At 30.7% G+C, this 25,849-nt stretch overlaps 1 protein-coding gene across 1 annotated transcript; it reads right to left on the reverse strand.

The window, feature by feature from the left end:
* Nucleotides 1–22,601: 22,601 nt before the first annotated feature.
* LOC147810016 (uncharacterized) lies at nucleotides 22,602–24,860 on the reverse strand. Its single transcript, XM_087164848.1, has 2 exons — nucleotides 23,614–24,860; nucleotides 22,602–22,751 (listed from the first exon to the last, which is right to left on the reverse strand). The coding sequence occupies exons 1-2, from the start codon at nucleotides 24,847–24,849 to the stop codon at nucleotides 22,737–22,739; spliced, it is 1,251 nt and encodes a 416-aa protein (XP_087020974.1). The 5' UTR covers nucleotides 24,850–24,860; the 3' UTR covers nucleotides 22,602–22,736.
* Nucleotides 24,861–25,849: the final 989 nt, after the last annotated feature.

Here is a 25,849-nt window from a genome sequence, read left to right on the forward strand (position 1 = left end):
ATATTATAAATTAGCATATACTCGCTTATATTATATATTTGCAAATACTCGCTTATATTATATACTTGCATATACTTTCTTATAATATATACTTGCATATACTTGCTTATAATATATACTTGCATATACTTGCTTATAATATATACTTGCATATACTTACATATAATATATACTTGCATATACTTGCTTATAATAGATGCATATACTTGCTTATAATATATACTTGCATATACTTGCTTATAATATATACTTGCATATACTTGCTTTTAATATATACTTGCATATACTTGCTTGTAATATATACTTGCATATAATTGCTTATAATATATACTTGCATATACTTGCTTATAATATATACTTGCATATACTTGCTTATAATATATACTTGCATAACCTTGCTTATATTATATACTTGCTTATAATATATATATTGCAGACATCTGCTTATTATATACTTGCATACGCTCGCTTATATTATATACTTGCATACGCTCGCTTATATTATATACTTGCATATACTCGCTTATATTATATACTTGCATATACTCGCTTATATTATATACTTGCATATGCTCGCTTATATTATATACTTGTATATAATCGCTTATATTATATACTTGCATATACTCGCTTATATTATATGCTTGCATATACTCGCTTATATTATATGCTTGCATATACTCGCTTATATTATATACTTGCATATACTCGCTTATATTATATACTTGCATATACTCGCTTATAATATATACTTGCATATACTTGCTTATAATATATACTCGCTTATAATATATACTTGCTTATAATATATACTTGCATATTCTTTCTTATAATATATACTTGCATATAATTGCTTATAATATATTTACTTGCTTATAACATATACTTGCATATACTTGCTTATAATGGTGGTGGTACGTATTCCTCTTGGGCCGGAACAAGGCTAGACCACGTTAAGCAGCCCGTTCACCGACAGAAAATTAAACACCATCTGCGGATCCTCCAAAATAATCTTCTGGGCTTATAATATTTACTGGCTTATAATATATACTTGCATATACTCGCTGATATTATATACTTGCATATATTCGCTGATATTAGATACTTGCTTATAATATATACTTGCTTATAATATATACTAGAATATACTTGCTTATATAATATACTAGAATATACTTGCTTATAATATATACAAGAATATACTTGCTTATAATATATACAAGAATATACTTGCTTATAATATATACTTGCATATACTTGCTTTTAATATATACTTGCATATAATATATACTTGTATATACTTGCTTATAATATATACTTGCATATACTTATAATATATACTTGCATATACTTGCTTATATATGATGGTGGAGGTGGTGGTGGAGGTGGTACGTATTCCTCTTGGGCCGGAACAAGGCTAGACCACGTCCAGAAGCCCGTTCTCCGACAGAAAAATCAAACACCATCTGCGGATCCTCCAAAATAATCTATGGGCTTATAATGTATACTGGCATATAATATATACTAGCATATACTCGCTGATATTATATACTTGCATATATTCGCTGATATTAGATACTTGCTTATAATATATACTTCCCTATAATATATACTTGCTTATAATATATACTAGAATATACTTGCTTATAATATATACTTGTATATATTTGCTTATAATATATACTTGCATATACTTATAATATATACTTGCATATACTTGCTTATATATGGTGGTGGAGGTGGTGGTGGTGGTACGCATTCCTCTTGGGCCGGAACAAGGCCAGACCACGTTCAGGAACCCGTTCACCGACATAAAATCAAACACCATCTGCGGATCCTCCAAAATAATCTATGGGCTTATAATATATACTGGCTTATAATATATACTTGCATATGCTCGCTGATATTATATACTTGGATATTCTCTGATATTAGATACTTCCTTATAATATATACTTGCTTATAATATATACTAGAATATACTTGCTTATAATATATACAAGTATATACTTGCTTATAATATATACAAGAATATACTTGCTTATAATATATACTTGCATATACTTGCTTTTAATATATACTTGCATATAATATATACTTGTATATACTTGCTTATAATATATACTTGCATATACTTATAATATATACTTGCATATACTTGCTTATATATGGTGGTGGAGGTGGTACGTATTCCTCTTGGGCCGGAACAAGGCAAGACCACGTTCAGAAGCCCGTTCACCGACAGAAAAATCAAACACCATCTGTGGATCCTCCAAAATAATCTATGGCCTTATAATTTATACTGGCTTATAATATATACTTGCATATACTCGCCGATATTATATACTTGCATATATTCGCTGATATTAGATACTTGCTTATAATATATACTTGCTAATAATATATACTAGAATATACTTGCTGATAATATATACTAGTATATACTTGCTTTTAATATATGCTTGCATATAATATATACTTGTATATACTTGCTTATAATATATACTTGCATATACTTGCTTATAATTTATATAAATGCTTATAATATAAACTTGCATATACTTGCTTATAATATATACTTGCATATACTTGCTTATAATATATACTTGCAAATAATTGCTTATAATATATACTTGCATATACTTGCTTATAATATATACTTGCATATACTTGTTTATATTATATACTTGCATATACTCGCTTATATTATATACTTGCATATACTCGCTTATATTATATACTTGCAAATACTCGCTTATATTATATACTTGCATATATTTTCTTATAATATATACTTGCATATACTTGCATATACTTGCTTATAATATATACTTGCTTATAATATATACTTGCATATACTCGCTTATAATATATGCTTGCATATACTCGCATATATTATATACTTGCAAATACTCACTTATATTATATACTTGCTTATAATATATACTTGCATATACTTGCTTATAGTATATACTTGCATATACTTGCTTATAATATATACTTGCATATACTGGCTTATAATATATACTTCCATATACTTGCTTATAATATATATTTGCATATACTTGCTTATAATATATACTTGCATATACTTGCTTATAATATATACTTGCATAACATTGCTTATATTATATACTTGCTAATAATATATATATTGCAGAAATCTGCTTATTATATACTTGCATATGCTCGCTTGTAATATATACTTGCATATGCTCGCTTATATTATATACTTGCATATATTCGCTGATATTGGATACTTGCTTATAATATATACTTGCTTATAATATATACTTGCTTATAATATATACTTGCTTATAATATATACTAGAATATACTTGCTTATAATATATACAAGAATATACTTGCTTATAATATATACAAGAATATACTTGCTTATAATATATACTTGCATATACTTGCTTTTAAAATATACTTACATATAATATATACTTGTATATACTTGCTTATAATATATACTTGCATATACTTGCTTATATATGGTGGTGGAGGTGGTACGTATTCCTCTTGGGCCGGAACAAAGCAAGACCACGTTCAGAAGCCCGTTCACCGACAGAAAAATCAAACACCATCTGCGGATCCTCCAAAATAATCTATGGACTTATAATGTATACTGGCTTATAATATATACTTGCATATACTAGCTGATATTATATACTTGCATATATTCGCTGATATTAGATACTTGCTTATAATATATACTTCCTTATAATATATACTTGCTTATAATATATACTAGAATATACTTGCTTATAATATATACTTGTATATATTTGCTTATAATATATACTTGCATATACTTATAATATATACTTGCATATACTTATAATATATACTTGCATACACTTGCTTATATATGGTGGTGGAGGTGGTGGTGGTGGTGGTGGTACGTATTTCTCTTGGGATGGAACAAGGCTAGACCACGTCCAGGAGCCCGTTCACCGACAGAAAATCAAACACCATCTGCGGATCCTCCAAAATAATCTATGGGCTTATAATATATACTTGCTTATAATATATACTTGCTTATAATATATACTAGAATATAATTGCTTATGATCTATACATGCTTATAATATATACTTGCATATACTTGCTTGTAATATATATTTGCATATACTTGCTTATATTATATACTTGCATATACTCGCTTATATTATATACTTGCATATACTCGCTTATATTATAAACTTGCATATACTCGCTTATATTATAAACTTGCATATACTCGCTTATATTATATACTTGCAAATACTCGCTTATATTATATTCTTGCAAATACTCGCTTATATTATATACTTGCAAATACTCGCTTATATTATATAATTGCATATACTTTCTTTTAATATATACTTGCATATACTTGCATATACTTGCTTATAATATATACTTGCATATACTCGCTTATATTATATGCTTGCATATACTCGCTTATATTATATACTTGCATATACTCGCTTATATTATATACTTGCATATACTCGCTTATATTATATACTTGCATATACTCGCTTATATTATATACTTGCATATACTCGCTTATATTATATACTTGCATATACTCGCTTATATTATAAATTAGCATATACTCACTTATATTATATACTTGCAAATACTCGCTTATATTGTATACTTGCATATACTTTCTTATAATATATACTTGCATATAATATATACTTGCATATAATATATACTTGCATATAATATATACTTGCATATAATATATACTTGCATATACTTACATATAATATATACTTGCATATACTTACATATAATATATACTTGCATATAGTCGCTTATATTATATGCTTGCATATACTCGCTTATAATATATACTTGCATATACTTGCTTATAATATATACTTGCATATTCTTTCTTATAATATATAATTGCTTATAATATATATACTTGCTTATAACATATACTTGCATATACTTGCTTATAATGGTGGTGGTACGTATTCCTCTTGGGCCGGAACAAGGCTAGACCACGTCCAGCAGCCCGTTCACCGACAAAAAATTAAACACCATCTGCGGATCCTCCAAAATAATCTATGGGCTTATAATATATACTTGAATATACTCGCTGATATTATATACTTGCATATATTCGCTGATATTAGATACTTGCTTATAATATATACTTGCTTATAATATATACTTGCTTATAATATATACTAGATTATACTTGCTTATAATATATACTAGAATATACTTGCTTATAATATATACAAGAATATACTTGCGTATAATATATACAAGAATATACTTGCTTATAATATGTACTTGCATATACTTGCTTTTAATATATACCTGCATATAATATATACTTGTATATACTGACTTATAATATATACTTGCATATACTCGCTGATATTATATACTTGCATATATTCGCTGATATTAGATACTTGCTTATAATATATACTTCCTTATAATATATACTTGCTTATAATATATACTAGAATATACTTGCTTATAATATATACTTGTATATATTTGCTTATAATATATACTTGCATATACTTATAATATATACTTGCATATAATTATATTATATACTTGCATATACTTGCTTATATATGGTGGTGGAGGTGGTGGTGGTGGTACGTATTTCTCTTGGGATGGAACAAGGCTGGACCACGTCCAGGAGCCCGTTCACCGACAGAAAATCAAACATCATCTGCGGATCCTCCAAAATAATCTATGGGCTAATAATATATACTTGCTTATAATATATACTTGCTTATAATATATACTTGCTTATAATATATACTTGCTTATAATATATACTAGAATATACTTGCATATAATATATACTAGAATATACTTGCTTATAATATATACATGCTTATAATATATACTTGAATATACTTGCTTATATATGGTGGTGGAGGTGGTGGTGGTGGTGGTACGTATTCCTCTTAGGCCGGAACAAGGCTAGACCACGTCCAGGAACCCGTTCACCCACGTAAAATCAAACACCATCTGCGGATTCTCCAAAATAATCTATAGGCTTATAATATATACTGGCTTATAATATATACTTGCATATACTCGTTGATATTATATACTTGCATATATTCGCTGATATTAGATACTTGCTTATAATATATACTTGCTTATAATATATACTAGAATATACTTGCTTATAATATATACAAGTATATACTTGCTTATAATATATACAAGAATATACTTGCTTATAATATATACTTGCATATACTTACTTTTAATATATACTTGCATATAATATATACTTGTATATACTTGCTTATAATATACACTTGCATATACTTATAATATATACTTGCATATACTTAATTATATATGGTGGTGGAGGTGGTGGTGGAGGTGGTACGTATTCCTCTTGGGCCGGAACAAGGCTAGACCTCGTCCAGGAGCCCGTTCACCGACAGAAAAATCAAACACCATCTGCGGATCCTCCAAAATAATCTATGGGCTTATAATGTATACTGGCTTATATTATATACTTGCATATACTCGCTGATATTATATACTTGCATATATTCGCTGATATTAGATACTTGCTAATAATATATACTTGCTTATAATATATACTAGAATATACTTGCTTATAATATATACAAGAATATACTTGCTTATAATATATACATGCTTATAATATAAAATTGCATATACTTGCTTATAATATATACTTGCATATACTTGCTTATAATATATACTTGCATATACTTGCTTATAATGTATACTTGCATATACTTGTTTATATTATATACTTGCATATACTCGCTTATATTATATACTTGCATATACTCGCTTATATTATAAACTTGCATATACTCGCTTAAATTATAAACTTGCATATACTCGCTTATATTATATACTAGCAAATACTCGCTTATATTATATACTTGCAAATACTCGCTTATATTATATACTTGCATATACTTTCTTATAATATATACTTGCATATACTTGCTTATAATATATACTTGCATATAATTGCTTATAATATATATACTTGCTTATAACATATACTTGCATATACTTGCTTATAATGGTGGTGGTACGTATTCCTCTTGGGCCGGAACAAGGCTAGACCACGTCCAGGAACCCGTTCACCCACGTAAAATCAAACACCATCTGCGGATTCTCCAAAATAATCTATAGGCTTATAATATATACTGGCTTATAATATATACTTGCATATACTCGTTGATATTATATACTTGCATATATTCGCTGATATTAGATACTTGCTTATAATATATACTTGCTTATAATATATACTAGAATATACTTGCTTGCAATATATACTAGAATATACTTGCTTATAATATATACTAGAATATACTTGCTTATAATATATACAAGAATATACTTGCTTATAATATATACTTGCATATACTTGCTTTTAATATATACTTGCATATAATATATACTTGTATATACTTGCTTATAATATATACTTGCATATACTTATAATATATACTTGCATATACTTGCTTATATATGGTGGTGGAGGTGGTACGTATTCCTCTTGGGCCGGAACAAGGCAAGACCACGTTCAGAAGCCCGTTCACCGACAGAAAAATCAAACACCATCTGTGGATCCTCCAAAATAATCTATGGGCTTATAATTTATACTGGCTTATAATATATACTTGCATATACTCGCCGATATTATATACTTGCATATATTCGCTGACATTAGATACTTGCTTATAATATATACTTGCTAATAATATATACTAGAATATACTTGCTGATAATATATACTAGTATATACTTGCTTTTAATATATGCTTGCATATAATATATACTTGTATATACTTGCTTATAATATATACTTGTATATACTTGCTTATAATTTATATAAATGCTTATAATATAAACTTGCATATACTTGCTTATAATATATACTTGCATATACTTGCTTATAATATATACTTGCAAATAATTGCTTATAATATATACTTGCATATACTTGCTTATAATATATACTTGCATATACTTGTTTATATTATATACTTGCATATACTCGCTTATATTATATACTTGCATATACTCGCTTATATTATATACTTGCAAATACTCGCTTATATTATATACTTGCATATATTTTCTTATAATATATACTTGCATATACTTGCATATACTTGCTTATAATATATACTTGCTTATAATATATACTTGCATATACTTGCTTATAGTATATACTTGCATATACTTGCTTATAATATATACTTGCATATACTTGCTTATAATATATACTTCCATATACTTGCTTATAATATAAACTTCCATATACTTGCTTATAATATATATTTGCATATACTTGCTTATAATATATACTTGCATATACTTGCTTATAATATATACTTGCATAACATTGCTTATATTATATACTTGCTAATAATATATATATTGCAGAAATCTGCTTATTATACACTTGCATATGCTCGCTTGTAATATATACTTGCATATGCTCGCTTATATTATATACTTGCATATATTCGATGATATTGGATACTTGCTTATAATATATACTTGCTTATAATATATACTTGCTTATAATATATACTAGAATATACTTGCGTATAATATATACTAGAATATACTTGCTTATAATATATACAAGAATATACTTGCTTATAATATATACAAGAATATACTTGCTTATAATATATACTTGCATATACTTGCTTTTAAAATATACTTACATATAATATATACTTGTATATACTTGCTTATAATATATACTTGCATATACTTGCTTATATATGGTGGTGGAGGTGGTGGTGGAGGTGGTACGTATTCCTCTTGGGCCGGAACAAGGCTAGACCACGTCCAGATGCCCGTTCACCGACAGAAAAATCAAACACCATCTGCGGATCCTCCAAAATAATCTATGGACTTATAATGTATACTGGCTTATAATATATACTTGCATATACTAGCTGATATTATATACTTGCATATATTCGCTGATATTAGATACTTGCTTATAATATATACTTCCTTATAATATATAATTGCTTATAATATATACTAGAATATACTTGCTTATAATATATACTTGTATATATTTGCTTATAATATATACTTGCATATACTTATAATATATACTTGCATATACTTATAATATATACTTGCATACACTTGCTTATATATGGTGGTGGAGGTGGTGGTGGTGGTGGTGGTACGTATTTCTCTTGGGATGGAACAAGGCTAGACCACGTCCAGGAGCCCGTTCACCGACAGAAAATCAAACACCATCTGCGGATCCTCCAAAGTAATCTAAGGGCTTATAATATATACTTGCTTATAATATATACTTGCTTATAATATATACTTGCTTATAATATATACTTGCTTATAATATATACTAGAATAAACTTGCATATAATATATACTAGAATATACTTGCTTATAATATATACAAGCTTATAATATATACTTGCTTATATATGGTGGTGGAGGTGGTGGTGGTACGTATTCCTCTTAGGCCGGAACAAGGCTAGACCACGTTCAGGAACCCGTTCACCGACATAAAATCAAACACCATCTGCGGATCCTCTAAAATAATCTATGGGCTTATAATATATACTGGCTTATAATAAATACTTGCATATACTCGCTGATATTATATACTTGCATATATTCGCTAATATTAGATACTTGCTTATAATATATACTTGCTTATAATATATACTAGAATATACTTGCTTATAATATATACTAGTATATACTTGCTTATAATATATACAAGAATATACTTGCTTATAATATATACATGCTTATAATATAAAATTGCATATACTTGCTTATAATATATACTTGCATATACTTGCTTATAATATATACTTGCATATACTTGTTTATATTATATACTTGCATATACTCGCTTATATTATATACTTGCATATACTCGCTTATATTATAAACTTGCATATACTCGCTTATATTTTAAACTTGCATATATTCGCTTATATTATAAACTTGCATATACTCGCTTATATTATATACTTGCAAATACTCGCTTATATTATATACTTGCAAATACTCGCTTATATTATATACTTGCATATACTTTCTTATAATATATACTTGCATATACTTGCTTATGATATATACTTGCATATACTTGCTTATAATATATACTTGCATATACTCGCATATTTTATATACTTGCAAATACTCACTTATATTATATACTTGCTTATACTTACATATAATATATACTTGCATATACTTGCTTATAATATATACTTGCATATACTTGCTTATAATATATACTTACATATACTCGCTTATAATATATACTTGCATAACCTTGCTTATATTATATACTTGCTAATAATATATATATTGCAGAAATCTGCTTATTATATACTTGCATATGCTCGCTTATATTATATACTTGCATATACTCGCTTATATTATATACTTGTATATACTCGCTTATATTATATACTTGCATATACTCGCTTATATTATATACTTGCATATACTCGCTTATATTATATACTTGCATATTCTCGCTTATATTATATGCTTGCATATACTCGCTTATATTATATGCTTGCATATACTCGCTTATATTATATACTTGCATATACTCGCTTATATTATATACTTGCATATACTCGCTAATAATATATACTTGCATATACTTGCTTATAATATATACAAGAATATACTTGCTTATAATATATACATGCTTATAATATATACATGCTTATAATATATACTAGCATATACTCGCTTATATTATATACTTGCATAATTGATGAATTATTGATAAAGAATTTACAAATAAATGATAAAGAATAATTATTGATAAAAGAATTTTATTAACTTATAACTATTTAAGGAATAACTGAGCTAAAACATAAATATTTGAAGAAAAAAATGATCGTGGTCGAAAAATATGAAAAATTTGATGATAAACTTAAATTCACAATAGTTATTCAACAGAGAGGATTTTTCTTAAAATTATAGTAATTCTCGAAATTCGGTTTTAAATTTTTAAAAAATAATAAATTTAAAGCTATTCAATTTCAAACACAATTTTATTTGATACACAAATATTGTTTGTTGTTACGGTGTTGAACTTCATTATATTGCAATCCAAATTTATAAACGCACCCACAACTCTTTGGCTGATCGTTTGATGCCTTGAATTTCGCGTTACATTTCAGTTGCAGTAGTAAATGAGCACTTTACCCTTGCATAGGCATAACTTTCATAAATCTACCTGTAACTGTACCTGTAAACGAAAGCGTGTTAAATATTCTATCAAATTAGTTAGAAAGTATATCCATGCATTTCTGTAGTATGCCTTAAATTGTTTAGAGTATTCGTGAATGTAAAGGTGGATGAATCTAAGTTGTTCGAAATCCTATCGTTGGAAAACAATTTTAAACACGAACCTTCGAATTCACTAAGTAGAATTTTTTTATTTAAATAATAATATTTTCTTCAGAAAAGAAAGCAAAAATTAGTTAAAATGAATTCCGTGACGTGCCGCTGTACATCATTTTTGATTTTTCTGGATTCACTCGCGGCGTTATATGTTTAGAGTAGAATGTTTCTGCATTTTTAAAATAGCAAATATTCCAGAATCTTTTAACAAAGAGCAGATAAAAATCATACTTAATTGTATAAGAGTTATGCACACTAAAAAGTTGAAAATTGAACATCGTGTGTTGGTTTGGAAAATAATTGCAGTTTCGCTTTTTTTACTTACGTACTGTTATGCATCAGCCACAAGCAGCCATAAAGGTAACGATACACTCCAATTTTAAACTCTTTTAAAGAAACTGACTTAAAGTAATCATTGTTATAACAATTATTAACAAGCAATTATTTATTTATTTCTCTTACTTTAGTGGATATTGTTAATAGGATTATGATAGAAATCTTAAAAAATAAATAAATAACAATAAATCACATTTTTAATTTGATCAGAAATATGAGCCATTATTAATCCATTAAGGATAATCTTGTACACTATTAGAAAATGTGTCTTTATATTTATATATTAATCAAATTTGTTTTATTTTCTAAATTATATATTTTTTAAATACTATATATCTTCATGTAGTGCCTAACCTCTTTTTTGACATCGCAATAGTAGTGTCTTCATTAAAATACAAATATTTGTAATTATTTATGATATACATACTATTTTACAAACGAAAAAAAAATGTTTTAAAGTAAATATTCAATCTAAAAATCCACATTCATTATTGTAAACTGCAAACAAATCTAATACCTCAGAATAACTAGAAAAAATTTTGATTGCAAATTGTTTTTTTTTTTCGATGCATGATCTCAATTATCAAACAAGATATTAAAAAATGAAAAAAAAATGTTAATTTAAATACTGAGAGGTTTTAATGAAACAAAATATTTGTATAGTGTTCCTCTAAAGTTCTCAAACTAATTTAGATTATAACTGATTAGGTGAAATTCGAATTGGAAGTCGTACATGATTATTATTCAATGATTTAAATTATTGTATTCAAATGATTTTCATTTTATAGCCGTCTCTGGCGATCAACTTGTTCACCTTTTTCAATAAGATTAATTTCAAGAGTCTCGAAATTTAAAATCGTAATTAAAAAAATAAAAACAAAGTTTATAATCCTTTCGTACAAAAGACAAAAAATTCTAATTTTTCACTTTTTACACGGTCACACTTTTAGATTCTAAAATGGAAGTAGTGAGAATTTTGAAACTGATTTGTTGCTAAGAGCAGCATTATTTTAAACATAGTCTTTATTGGCTCAATGATACTTTTAAAGAAAACCTGTTAAGATAAAACTTGTTTTACTTGCGATTAGCGTTGTGATATTATTTTCCAGTGGAAGACTTTTTAAAATTATAAATATTATAATAATTTCAGTTTAATGCGGCTGTTGAAGGCAACAGTATTAAAAGACAGTCAAATTCCCATTTAAAAGTTAAATCAAAAATTACATTTATATGGCATGCTTAATGGGTTATAAAAGCGGACTTTTAATTATTATCAACTAGTTTTATTCACTGTTTTTTCTAAGCATAGACGGATGTTTTTTATTAAAATTTTTTATTTTTTTTATAACCGTCTGTGAACAGCGGACCCATTCTTTAAGTTTATGGCTACCAATGTTCAACTTCGTAACCTTGTTATTTTGGACCCAGTCCAGAAGACAAGGTAACTTCAGGATCAAGTATGTATTTGAAGAACCATAAACACCTCATCCGAATACTCCGACAGAATTAAACTTTAACCCATGATCCACCCACCACTTAGGATATTTTACATCAGCACTGCGGTAGGTGTAAAAATTACGACTTAAAATCTAAGCAGTGACCCTATTCTTATTCGAGCGCACAATTTCAGAGTTATTTATTGACCAACCATCACTGAGTTTCGAACCTGGTTCACTTCAGTGAGAGGCGAATGCTCTATTTCTCAATATTGATCCCTAGAAGGTAAGTGATACACGACTTAAATAAGTACGCTAACATATAATTTATGCACTTTAGTGCATCTTGCCAACCTCCCACCTTTTTTTAAGAAAGTTTGTGATATTTTTATTTCAACAATAATAATATTGAAGTTTGAGGATTATTAATCAATCTTCAAACTTCAATATTACTGTTTAAATAAATATGATTCGAAGATAGGATTGAAAATTGAATTTTGTCTTTTAAAAAATTTTGTGTTTGGGGGAAAAAATGGCAGAAGATTTTAATAAATTTAAAAGTCTTTAAACGGAATTGCTGTTTAGACTAATAAGAATAAACATTTTCATGTTTCAAAATATCTGCTATCACTAATGTGACATTGCGTCACTCATTTTTTTTAGATCTAAAATTATATAGTCCCTTTAATTAATTTGACAGTTATTACACTTTCCCTTATGGAAGTGGACTGGAATGTCGCTCCCCTCAAGTTCATAGAATAACAGGTGCTTCGGCTTTATTTGATGTTTCCTGTGAAAACTTTTACTTTTCCGCGTTTTCTTATTTATTAACCGTAACTATCTCAAATATTTAAACACTTTAACTTTTATTTTACCTTCCTACGCCTGTCTTAACCGTAACTTCTAATTTTTTCCTAACTGCAACTCGTTTTCCTATTCAAGCTGCTGACGTCACTTAACGCGCGCATTCGATTTTTGTCTTTTTCTGGATCCATTCTCCGTTAAATGAAGCGCGTTTTTTTCACCTTCCCCGTAAAACGGTTAGGAAGGATGGCGCGAATGAACATTCATCTGCTGTCTTCTTCAAAATAATTGTAATTAATCCAATCAACGTATCTTCCGTCGGAGCAATGTGTCCAACAGATCACCACCTTCTTTCCTGAGACCTATTCTACATTCGCAATTCTTCAGCAGTATGCTGCTGTCACAACTGATGTAGATATTCGACTCGTTCTTTTTCAGCACTGGACTGAGAAGGTATTCCTTTTTCTTAAGTTTTCCTCTTCAAAATGTTTTTTTTTTGTTTTTTTGTAAAGACTGCCACAATTTTGGTTTTCTGAGTTGTTGTGATACAACCATTCTACTTCACCATTCTTTAAGCATTTACCAAGTTAACATTATAAATTCATTTTATAACCCAACGCTATACGACAGTTTATAGACAATACTTTACAATACAGGCAATAGTTTTTGATAATTTATGTTATACGTGGTTTTTCTTCAGTGCTAGAGCTAGTGAGCTATATTCGTCATTAATCCAGCTGTAGTTTATATTATATACTTGAATATCATTTTCATCATTATTCCAGAAATAGTTTATATTTTATACTTAAATTGAATAATTGCATTTCAATTTAATTATGACAAGTTATCTTCATTAGTCCAGCTATAGTTTATAACATAAAATTTCATATACCGACTTATATTATATACTTGTATTTCAATTGAATTATGACAAGTTATATTCATCATAAGTCCAGCTATATTTTACATTATATACATGTATATACTACATACTTGCATTTAATTTAATATGACCCGCTATAGTTTATTTTTAATTCTTGTATATACTTGCATTTCAATTTTATCATTAGTCCAGCTATAGTTTATATTATATACTTGCACATACTTGCTTATATTATACTTGCATTTCAATTTAATTATGACAAGTTAGATTCATCATTAGTACAGCTATAGTTTATATTATATACTACCTTATATTTGCATTTAATTTAATTATGACAGGTCATATTCATGATTAGTACAATTATAGGGTACATTCTATACTAGCATATATTACATATTTGCATTTAATTTAATTATGACAAGTAATATTCAGCATTAGTCCAGCTATAGTTTATATTATATACTTGCATTTCAATTTCATACTTAGTACAGCTGTAGTTAATAATATATGCTTGCATATAAGTGCTTATATTGTATACTTGCATTTCAATTTAATTATGACAAGTTATATTCATCATGTTTCCAGTTATAGTTTATATTATATATTTGCTTATATTATACATTTGCATTTAAATTTAATTACGACAAGTAATATTCATTAGTCCAGCTATATTTAATATTACATACTTGCCTAAACTTCCTTATTTTATACACTTGCATTTCTGTTAAATTATGACAAGTTATGTTCGTTATTAGTCCAGCAATAGTTTTTATTATATGCTTGCATATACTTGCATTTCAATTTTATCATTAGTCCAGCTTTTGTTAATATTATATACTTTCTAATATTTGCTTTAATTTAATTATTTCAAGTTATGCTCATCATTAGACCAGCTATAGATTATATTATATACCTGCATATATTATATGCTTGCATATATTTTATACTTGCATATATTATATACTTGCATATATTTAATATTTGCATATACTTGCTTGTGTTATATACTTGTATTTCAAATCAATTATGACAAGCTATATTCATGATTCCAGCTATAGTTTCATTATATACTTGCTTATAATATAGACTTGCATTTCAATTTCATTAGGAAAAGTTATTTTCATCAGGAGTCCAGCTATAGTTTACATTTTACACTTGCATATACTTGCTTATATTTCAAACTTGCATATTAATAAAATTATAGAAAGTTCTATTCATTAGCCCAGCTATAGCTTATATTATACGAAAAGTTATACATAATTTGTCCTGTTATAGTTTATATTATACACTTGCATATACTGGATTTTAGATTTCATCATTAGTCTAGGTATAATTTATATTATATACTTGCTTATATTATATCCTTGCATTTTATTTAATTGTGACAAGTTATATTCATATATTCATGATTAGTCCAGTTATAGTTTATATATATTTGCTTATATTATACACACGCATTCCAATTTAATTATGGCAAGGTATATTCGTCATGAATCCAACTATAGTTTATAATATATACTTGCATATACTAGCTTATATTACACACTCGTGATTCAATTTAATTATGACAAGTTATATTCGTCACAGGTCCAGCTAGAGTTTATTTTAAATACTTGCATATACTTGCTTATATTATTTACTTGCATTTCAATTTAATTATGATGAACTTAATTCATAGTGGATTCTGCTGTAGTTTATATTATGTACTTGATTATACTTGCTTATATTATACACTTGCATTCCAATTTATTTATCAAGAAGAAAAAACTTATTAGGAGGATCTTGGCCTGTTCTAGACTGTAGTGCCCAAGTCGATTTCAATTTAATTATAATGAGTTATATTCATCATGAGTCCTGGTTTAATTTATATTATGTACTTAATTATATTAAACACTTGCATTTCAATTTAGTTATGATGAGTTATATTCATCATATGTCCAGCTATACTTTATATTATATACTTGCATATACTTGCTTATATTATGCATCTTCATTTCACTTTAGTTATGATGAGTTATATTCATCGTATGTCCAGCTATACTTTATATTATATACTTGCATATACTAGCTTATATTATGCATCTTCATTTCAATTTAATTAGGACGAGCTATATTCGTCATGAGTTCAACTATGGTTCCAATAATATACTTGCATATAGTTGCTTTTATTATACACTTGCATTTCAATTTAATAAAGACAAGTTTTATTCATCATTTGCGAGTTATAGTTTATATTATATTCTTGCATTTCAATTTTATTACTAGTTCTGCTATAGTTTATATTATTTACATGCATATACTTGCTTGTATTATACACTTGCATTTTAATTTAATCATGAAAAGCTAGGTTCATCATTAGTTCAGCTACAGTTCATATTATATACTTGCATTTGAATTTTATCATTAGTCCAGATTTTGTTAACATTATATACTTTCTTATATTTGAGTTAATTTAATTATTTCCAGCTATGTTCATCATTGTTCCAGCTATAGATTGTCATATACTTGCATATACTCGCTTATAATATATACTTGTATATATTTGCTTATAATATATACTTGCATATACTTGCTTATAATATATACTTGCTTATAATATATACTTGCATATACTTGCTTATAATATATACTTGCTTATAATATATACTTCCATATACTTGCTTATAATATATACTTGCTTATATTATACACTTGCATTTAATTGCTTATAATATACACTTGCATATAATTGCTTATAATATATACTTGCATATACTTGCTTATAATATATACTTGCATATAATATATACTTGCATATTCTTTCTTATAATATATACTTGCATATACTTGATTATAATATATACTTGCTTATAATATATACTTGCATATTCTTTCTTATAATATATACTTGCATATAATTGCTTATAATATATATACTTGCTTATAACATATACTTGCATATACTTGCTTATAATGGTGGTGGTACGTATTCCTCTTGGGCCGGAACAAGGCTAGACCACGTCCAGCAGCCCGTTCACCGACAGAAAATTAAACACCATCTGCGGATCCTCCAAAATAATCTATGGGCTTATAATATATACTGGCTTATAATATATACTTGTATATATTCGCTGATATTAGATACTTGCTTATAATATATACTTGCTTATAATATATACTAGAATATACTTGCTTATAATATATACTAGAATATACTTGCTTATAATATATACAAGAATATACTTGCTTATAATATATACAAGAATATACTTGCTTATAATATATACTTGCATATACTTGCTTTTAATATATACTTGCATATAATATATACTTGTATATATTTGCTTATAATATATACTTGCATATACTTATAATATATACTTGCATATACTTGCTTATATATGGTGGTGGAGGTGGTGGTGGTGGTGGTACGTATTTCTCTTGGGATGGAACAAGGCTAGACCACGTCCAGGAGCCCGATCACCGACAGAAAATCAAACACCATCTGCGGATCCTCCAAAATAATCTATGGGCTTATAATATATACTTGCCTATAATATATACTAGAATATACTTGCATATAATATATACTAGAATATACTTGCTTATAATATATACATGCTTATAATATATACTTGCATATACTTGGTTATATATGGTGGTGGAGGTGGTGGTGGTGGTGGTACGTATTCCTCTTAGGCCGGAACAAGGCTAGACCACGTCCAGGAACCCGTTCACGGACATAAAATCAAACACCATCTGCGGATACTCCAAAATAATCTATGGGCTTATAATATATACTGGCTTATAATATATACTTGCATATACTCGCTGATATTATATACTTGCATATATTGGCTTATAATATATACTTGCTTATAATATATACTAGAATATATTTGCTTATAATATATACTAGTATATACTTGCTTATAATATATACAAGAATATACTTGCTTATAATATATACTTGCATATACTTATAATATATACTTGCATATACTCGCTTATATTATATGCTTGCATATACTCGCTTATATTATATACTTGCATATACTCGCTTATAATATATACTTGCATATACTTGCTTATAATATATACTTGCATATAATATATACTTGCATATTCTTTCTTATAATATATACTTGCATATACTTGCTTATAATATATACTTGCATATACTTGCTTATAATATATACTTGCATATACTTGCTTATAATATATACTTGCATATTCTTTCTTATAATATATACTTGCATATAATTGCTTATAATATATAAACTTGCTTATAATATATACTTGCATATTCTTTCTTATAATATATACTTGCATATAATTGCTTATAATATATATACTTGCTTTTAACATATACTTGCATATAATTGCTTATAATATATATACTTGCTTTTAACATATACTTGCATATACTTGCTTATAATGGTGGTGGTACGTATTCCTCTTGGGCCGGAACAAGGCTAGACCACGTCCAGCAGCCCGTTCACCGACAGAAAATTAAACACCATCTGCGGATCCTCCAAAATAATCTATGGGCTTATAATATATACTGGCTTATAATATATACTTGCATATATTCGCTGATATTTGATACTTGCTTATAATATATACTTGATTATAATATATACTAGAATATACTTGCTTATAATATATACTAGAATATACTTGCTTATAATATATACAAGAATATACTTGCTTATAATATATACTTGCATATACTTGCTTATAATATATACTTGCATATACTTGCTTTTAATATATACTTGCATATAATATATACTTGTATATATTTGCTTATAATATATACTTGCATATACTTATAATATATGACTTAGACTTAGACTTAAAGGTTGGGCAGCTCTGACGAGCAGGGCACATCGACCAGAGGTCTATTGTACCCAGACCCTAAAATCATGATTAGCATGAAAGCCCTATGGCTGAAATAAAATTCAGCAAGCACCTTACAGGAACATCTTGCAGTTCCCAGGCATTGACAATATGCTGTCCTAAATGCTCAAATCTTTGAGCAGAATAGACCTCACAATCACAGAGTATGTGTCGTGATGTCTCTTCTTCTAGATGACATCCCCGACATAGAGAATTTGATTCTATTCCCATAATGTTTAGGTGTCTTCTGAGGATACAGTGGCCAGTAAGAAGACCAATGATCTTCCTTATACTGTTTCTGTTAAGCTTTAAGAGCTCCTTTTGACGTACACTAGGACAGTCTCGATTCAGCTCCTTAGCTTGTCTTTGACCGTCAGCAGCGCGCCACTGCTCATGGGCGATCTTGCCGTAGAGCTTGAATATGGTTGCCCTAAATGAGGAGGGAGAAATTCCCAGCGCAGGTTCAGGGCCCCAGAAAATTGCATTAGAGCCAGCCCGTGCTGCTTCATCAGCTAGCTCATTTCCACCGATACCCATATGACCTGGTACCCAATGCAGGGATACCTTGTTATGAGTGGACAGGTCACAGAGGACCGAGAAGCATTCCCACACTAACAAAGAGGTGAATTTACACCTTGACAGTGATAGGAGAGCAGCCTGACTGTCAGAACAGATGCGGATAGTCGTATTTTGATATCCTTTGTCTATGCATAACTTGCAGCACAAGATAATGGCATAGACCTCAGCCTGAAAAACGGTGGCATAATTTCCCAGGGGAAAGTGAAGTTTGGTACCATCATTGGAGCAGTAAATTCCTGCTCCTGATTTGGCATCAATCTTTGACCCATCAGTGTACCATATCAGGCATTTGCCTTTAAGCCACCGAGGAGAATTGAACCATTCATCTCTAGTAGGAAAATGGATCTTGAAGGGTTTGTGAAAAGCATATCTTAGTGACATAAAATCACTAGGCATAATAAAAGAGGATAAATCCTTCACTTGTGAAACAAGATGTCCCCATGATAAGTGTTTGGAATTCTCTTTCCATAGGCCAAGGTACATAAGACGCTTTACGCCTGTCTGAGCTTCAACTTCAATGCGTAAGTTCAATGGAAGAAGCCCAAGTAAGCTCTCTAGAGCAGCTGTAGGAGTGGTCCTGAGACAGCCTGACAGGGCTACACAGACCATTCTTTGTAGTCTGTTAAGATTAGACCTTGCAGAGCTCAATCTAGTCCTTGACCACCAGACGATTGCGCCATAAGTGATGATAGGACTAATAATCATTGAGTATATCCAGTAGACTATTTTGGGGGACAATCCCCATGTTCTACCAATAGCATTTCTACAAGACCAGAAAATTTTTCTGGCCCTGTTGGTGCAGTATTCAAGTTGAAGACCCCAATTTAGTTTGGAGTCAAAATAAACCCCGAGAAACTTGACTTTCTCTGTGAGTTCCAATTTATGGTCCAGGTAGTATACATTACCTAGATCAAGTTGCCTTTTCCGTGTAAAGGCTACATAACTTATCTTGGATGGATTGACAGATAAGCCTGATTTAAAACACCACCTAGCTACTTCTAGGAGTGCATTATTCATGATATCAGAGACAGTTTTTCCATGTTTGCCTCTGACAACAATAACACCGTCATCAGCGTACCCGATACAGGGAATGCCAAGAGCAGTTAACCGAACTAACAGGGAGTCCATTACCATACACCATAGGATAGGGGACAAAACCCCTCCCTGGGGGCATCCGGCAGTTGCATGCACTTTCATGCTTGCATCCAATAGAGAGGAACAAACATACCTAGAGGAAAGCAAATTCGCTATCCATCTGGTAATTATTGAGTTTATGCCTCTGTTCCTAAGTGCATTGATGATAGTCTCAACAGGGACTTTATCAAACGCACCTTCAATATCAATGAAAACCGCGAGAGCTATCTCCTTATCTGTGATAGATTTCTCAAGCAGGTAGGAGAGCTCATACAGAGCGGTGTCTGTAGACTTGCCTGGTTGATAGGCATGCTGTGAGGAGGACAGTGGCCTTTCTATGAGCACAGTGTCTCTGAGGTGTCTGTCAATTAGTTTTTCTATCGCTTTCAACAGACAGGAAGTGAGGCTGATTGGTCTGAAAGATTTAGCCTCAAAATAATTCTCCTTACCTGGTTTTGGTATGAAAATCACCCTGGTATTCCTCCAAGAGAGAGGTATATACCCAAATGCTATGCAGGATCGAAAAATCCTACATAGAATAGGGGCCAGTGTATTCACCCCCTGGATAAGCATCATTGGTATGATGTTGTCCATGCCTGGTGACTTGTAGGGCTTAAAAGACTTTATGGCCCATACAACCTTCTCATAGGAGACCACCATTTTGGCGGCCTCCCAGTCATTCCTACTACAAGTAGTTGTGGTAGTAATATGTAGATTTTCATTCTCCACAGGATGAGATCCAGGGAAGTGTGCTTCTAGTAATTCTCTAAGAGCCTCTTCTCCTGATTCACTGTATCTTCCGTTTGCAAGACGGATAGCATTTAAACTGCAATTAAAGTCTTTAGTAAGAATTTTTGCAATCTTTGCGGTGGCAGAATTAGTATTAATGCCATCGCAGAAAGTCTGCCATGAGCGACGTTTAGATGCTCTGATCGCCTTGTTATAAGCAGTTAGAGCGTTTCTGTAGGACTGCCATTCACCAGATTTCTTTGCTCTGTTAAATAACTTCCTACATTTCTTACGTAATTTACTAAGCTCAGAAGACCACCAAGGAACTCTCCTTGGGGAGCTAGTAGACGTAACCTGACAAGAAATATGATATGAATCGAGTATGATCTGTTGCACTTGGTCAACAGTCCACTCCACATCATTAACATTATTGTACTTACCAGAGAAGCTCCCCATCTTCCTCTCCAGAGCTGCTCTAAAGGAACCCCAATCAGCTGTTCTGGGGTTCCTCCTTACGACCTTCAGTCCTGAGAGGCCTTTAATAGAGAAAGTAATTAGTTGGTGATCTGAGGCAGTGACGGCCCCAGATACCTTCCAATCATTAACGTAATCTACTGTTTTAGAGTTACATAAAGTAAGGTCAATGACTTCCCTTCTGTTACACGTAACAAAGGTAGGTTCATTGCCTTTATTAAGGACATACAAATTAAAATTTAAAATATGTTCCATGAGTACATCCCCTCGCTGGTTACAATCACTGCTACCCCACACTGTGTGGTGAGCATTTGCATCACAGCCAAAGATGAATCTACAGCTTGAACTACAGTGGGCAATTAGGGCCCTAGTAATGTCAGCTAATGGATCCTTCTCCTCATAGGGGAGATAGGCTGAGACTATGACAAAATCAGAGATTGACTTATTATCATAGAATTTTAGCTTTACTGCAACTAAATCCCTGTTAAGAAATTTAACAAGATTAAGGGCATTTAGATTAGACCTAGCTATTATGCAGGTCCTGGGAAGATCGCAATGGGTATCATATAAGATATTAAAACCTTTAACATTGAGACCCATTATTTTGCCCTTGCGGGTCCAAGGCTCTTGTATAAGAGCAATATCAAGTTCTCCATCATTCAACCTTTTGGCCATAAGGCTTGAGGCAGCAATGCTATGATGGAGATTGATTTGACCAACCTTGATTGTAGCCATTGGTTAGCAGTATGAATGAAACCAGAATGGCTCCTATCCTGGTTATTTTTTGGAAGAAAGATCTTCCTTTATCAGCTCCATTGCTTCATCAATACCAAGCATGGAAACTGGTGAGTCAGGTTGTAATGTTACGTCTGACCCAGAGTCCAACCCAAGCTCTGAAAAATCAAGAGCCCCAATTGAACTTACCTTGGAATCAGGGGAAGTTGCCGGCCAAGGTTCCTCCTCCTGTTCCATGTCCTCTTGGACATCAGGTTCTACAGTGAGGTCCGATGTTGTTGGAGCCTCAACTGCTTTTTTCCTGTTAGGATCGTGGATAATTTTAAAAACTCCACGATCCACTCCAGTCAGTGCGCAAAAGTTAGCCCTTGCAATTGCTTCAGCGTCTTCAGGCTCCACCTCAAAGATCCATCTAGAGGTGCCAGGTCCCACAGCACTTTGCAGAACCCTCCACCCCATCGACTTCAACCCTGGGTTTAGTCTCTGAAGACGCCATAAAAAGGTGCTCTGGTCAGAGAATTGTTCCTTAGTTTTAAAGGCAACCTTCACGGGCTTGGGAAGCTCGTTTGCCCCTATGACCTTGAGCTTAATGTTACCCAAGGCTTTGTTGTTAAAGTGGTCTTTAATCCACCCAACAGTAAAGTCATTACACTGTATTACCAGTGCTCCTCTTTGGAGGTGGTTGTTATAGATCTCGGGCATTCTTTCGCCACCAGGAATGGCGTCAGTCTGCTCCAAGATTTCCTTCAAGATGTTATTTGAGTTTTCCAGAGAAAGCTTGTCCGGAGGAAAATCCTCCAGGACTATAGCAATCTTGGTAGACCCAGTTGCACAGGCAAAAGAGACCCCAGATTGGAGGCCCCCGGTTGGATCCCCCTCTCCAGCTCGGCTATCCCCACTAGGGGGAACCACTCCGCTGGATTGAGCTTTCCTCCCAGGAACAACATCCTCCCTGGGCTTCTTTCCGGTTTGGGTTGGCGCATTGGGAGAGGGTGTTGCATCAGAAGACCTAGGTCTCTTAGCTCCTCCACTCGCCGCAATGGCCCTCATTTTTCTCAACTTCTTCTTCCGGCTCTTGGACAGTCCAATGGTACCAGACACACTGTCCCCCGAGTGCCTCTGGAGACCAGAGACTCCTACAGAGGAAGGGCCTGAACCCTTGGACGCCTCACCAGCATCCGAAGCAGACTGCAAAGCAGCGGTATTAGCACTGGGCTCACCCGAGGGCTTACCATATGCTACTGGAGACTGTATTACACTTTTCGAACAGGAACCTCTGCCTAATTCCTGAACGCATCCCTTGTTAACCGGCGCGACGGATGATGCCGTATCCAAGGTTAACTTTTCGCTCATCATGTTGTTTGCCTGCCATTTAGTTACCCAGTGAGGGGTATCCAGGGGGCACCACGTGGAGGCGGCAGGCATTACCCCCCTACTTATAATATATACTTGCATATACTTGCTTATATATGGTGGTGGAGGTGGTGGTGGTACGTATTTCTCTTGGGATGGAACAAGGCTAGACCACGTCCAGGAGCCCGTTCACCGACAGAAAAATTAAACACCATCTGCGGATCCTCCAAAATAATCTATGGGCTTATAATATATACTGGCTTATAATATATACTTGCATATACTCGCTGATATTATATACTTGCATATATTCGCTGATATTAGATACTTGCTTATAATATATACTTGCTGATAATATATACTAGTATATACTTGCTTTTAATATATACTTGCATATAATATATACTTGTATATACTTGCTTATAATATATACTTGCATATACTTAATTATATATGGTGGTGGAGGTGGTACGTATTCCTCTTGGGCCGGAACAAGGCTAGACCACGTCCAGGAGAACGTTCACCGACAGAAAAATCAAACACCATCTGCGGATCCTCCAAAATAATCTATGGGCTTATAATGTATACTGGCATATAATATATACTTGCATATACTCGCTGATAATATATACTTGCATATATTCGCTGATATTAGATACTTGCTTATAATATATACTTGCTTATAATATATACTAGAATATACTTGCTTATAATATATACAGGAATATACTTGCTTATAATATATACATGCTTATAATATATACTTGCATATACTTGCTTATAATATATACTTGCATATACTTGCTTATAATATATACTTGCTTATAATATATACTTGCATATACTTGCTTATAATATATACTTGCATATACTTGTTTATATTATATACTTGCATATACTCGCTTATATTATGAATTTGCCTATACTCGCTTATATTATAAATTAGCATATACTCGCTTATATTATATACTTGCAAAAACTCGCTTATATTATATACTTGCATATACTTTCTTATAATATATACTTGCATATAATATATACTTGCATATACTTGCTTATAATATATACTTGC

Source organism: Parasteatoda tepidariorum, chromosome 5 (genome assembly GCF_982258835.1).
Source record: "Parasteatoda tepidariorum strain Cologne lab strain chromosome 5, Ptep-v5.0, whole genome shotgun sequence".
In the NCBI taxonomy this organism is placed as follows: domain Eukaryota; kingdom Metazoa; phylum Arthropoda; class Arachnida; order Araneae; family Theridiidae; genus Parasteatoda; species Parasteatoda tepidariorum.

What these genes read in the sequence shown, in the direction of transcription:
- LOC147810016 (XM_087164848.1), bottom strand. Translation starts at nt 24,849, where the DNA reads ATGCCTGCCGCCTCCACGTGGTGCCCCCTGGATACCCCTCACTGGGTA.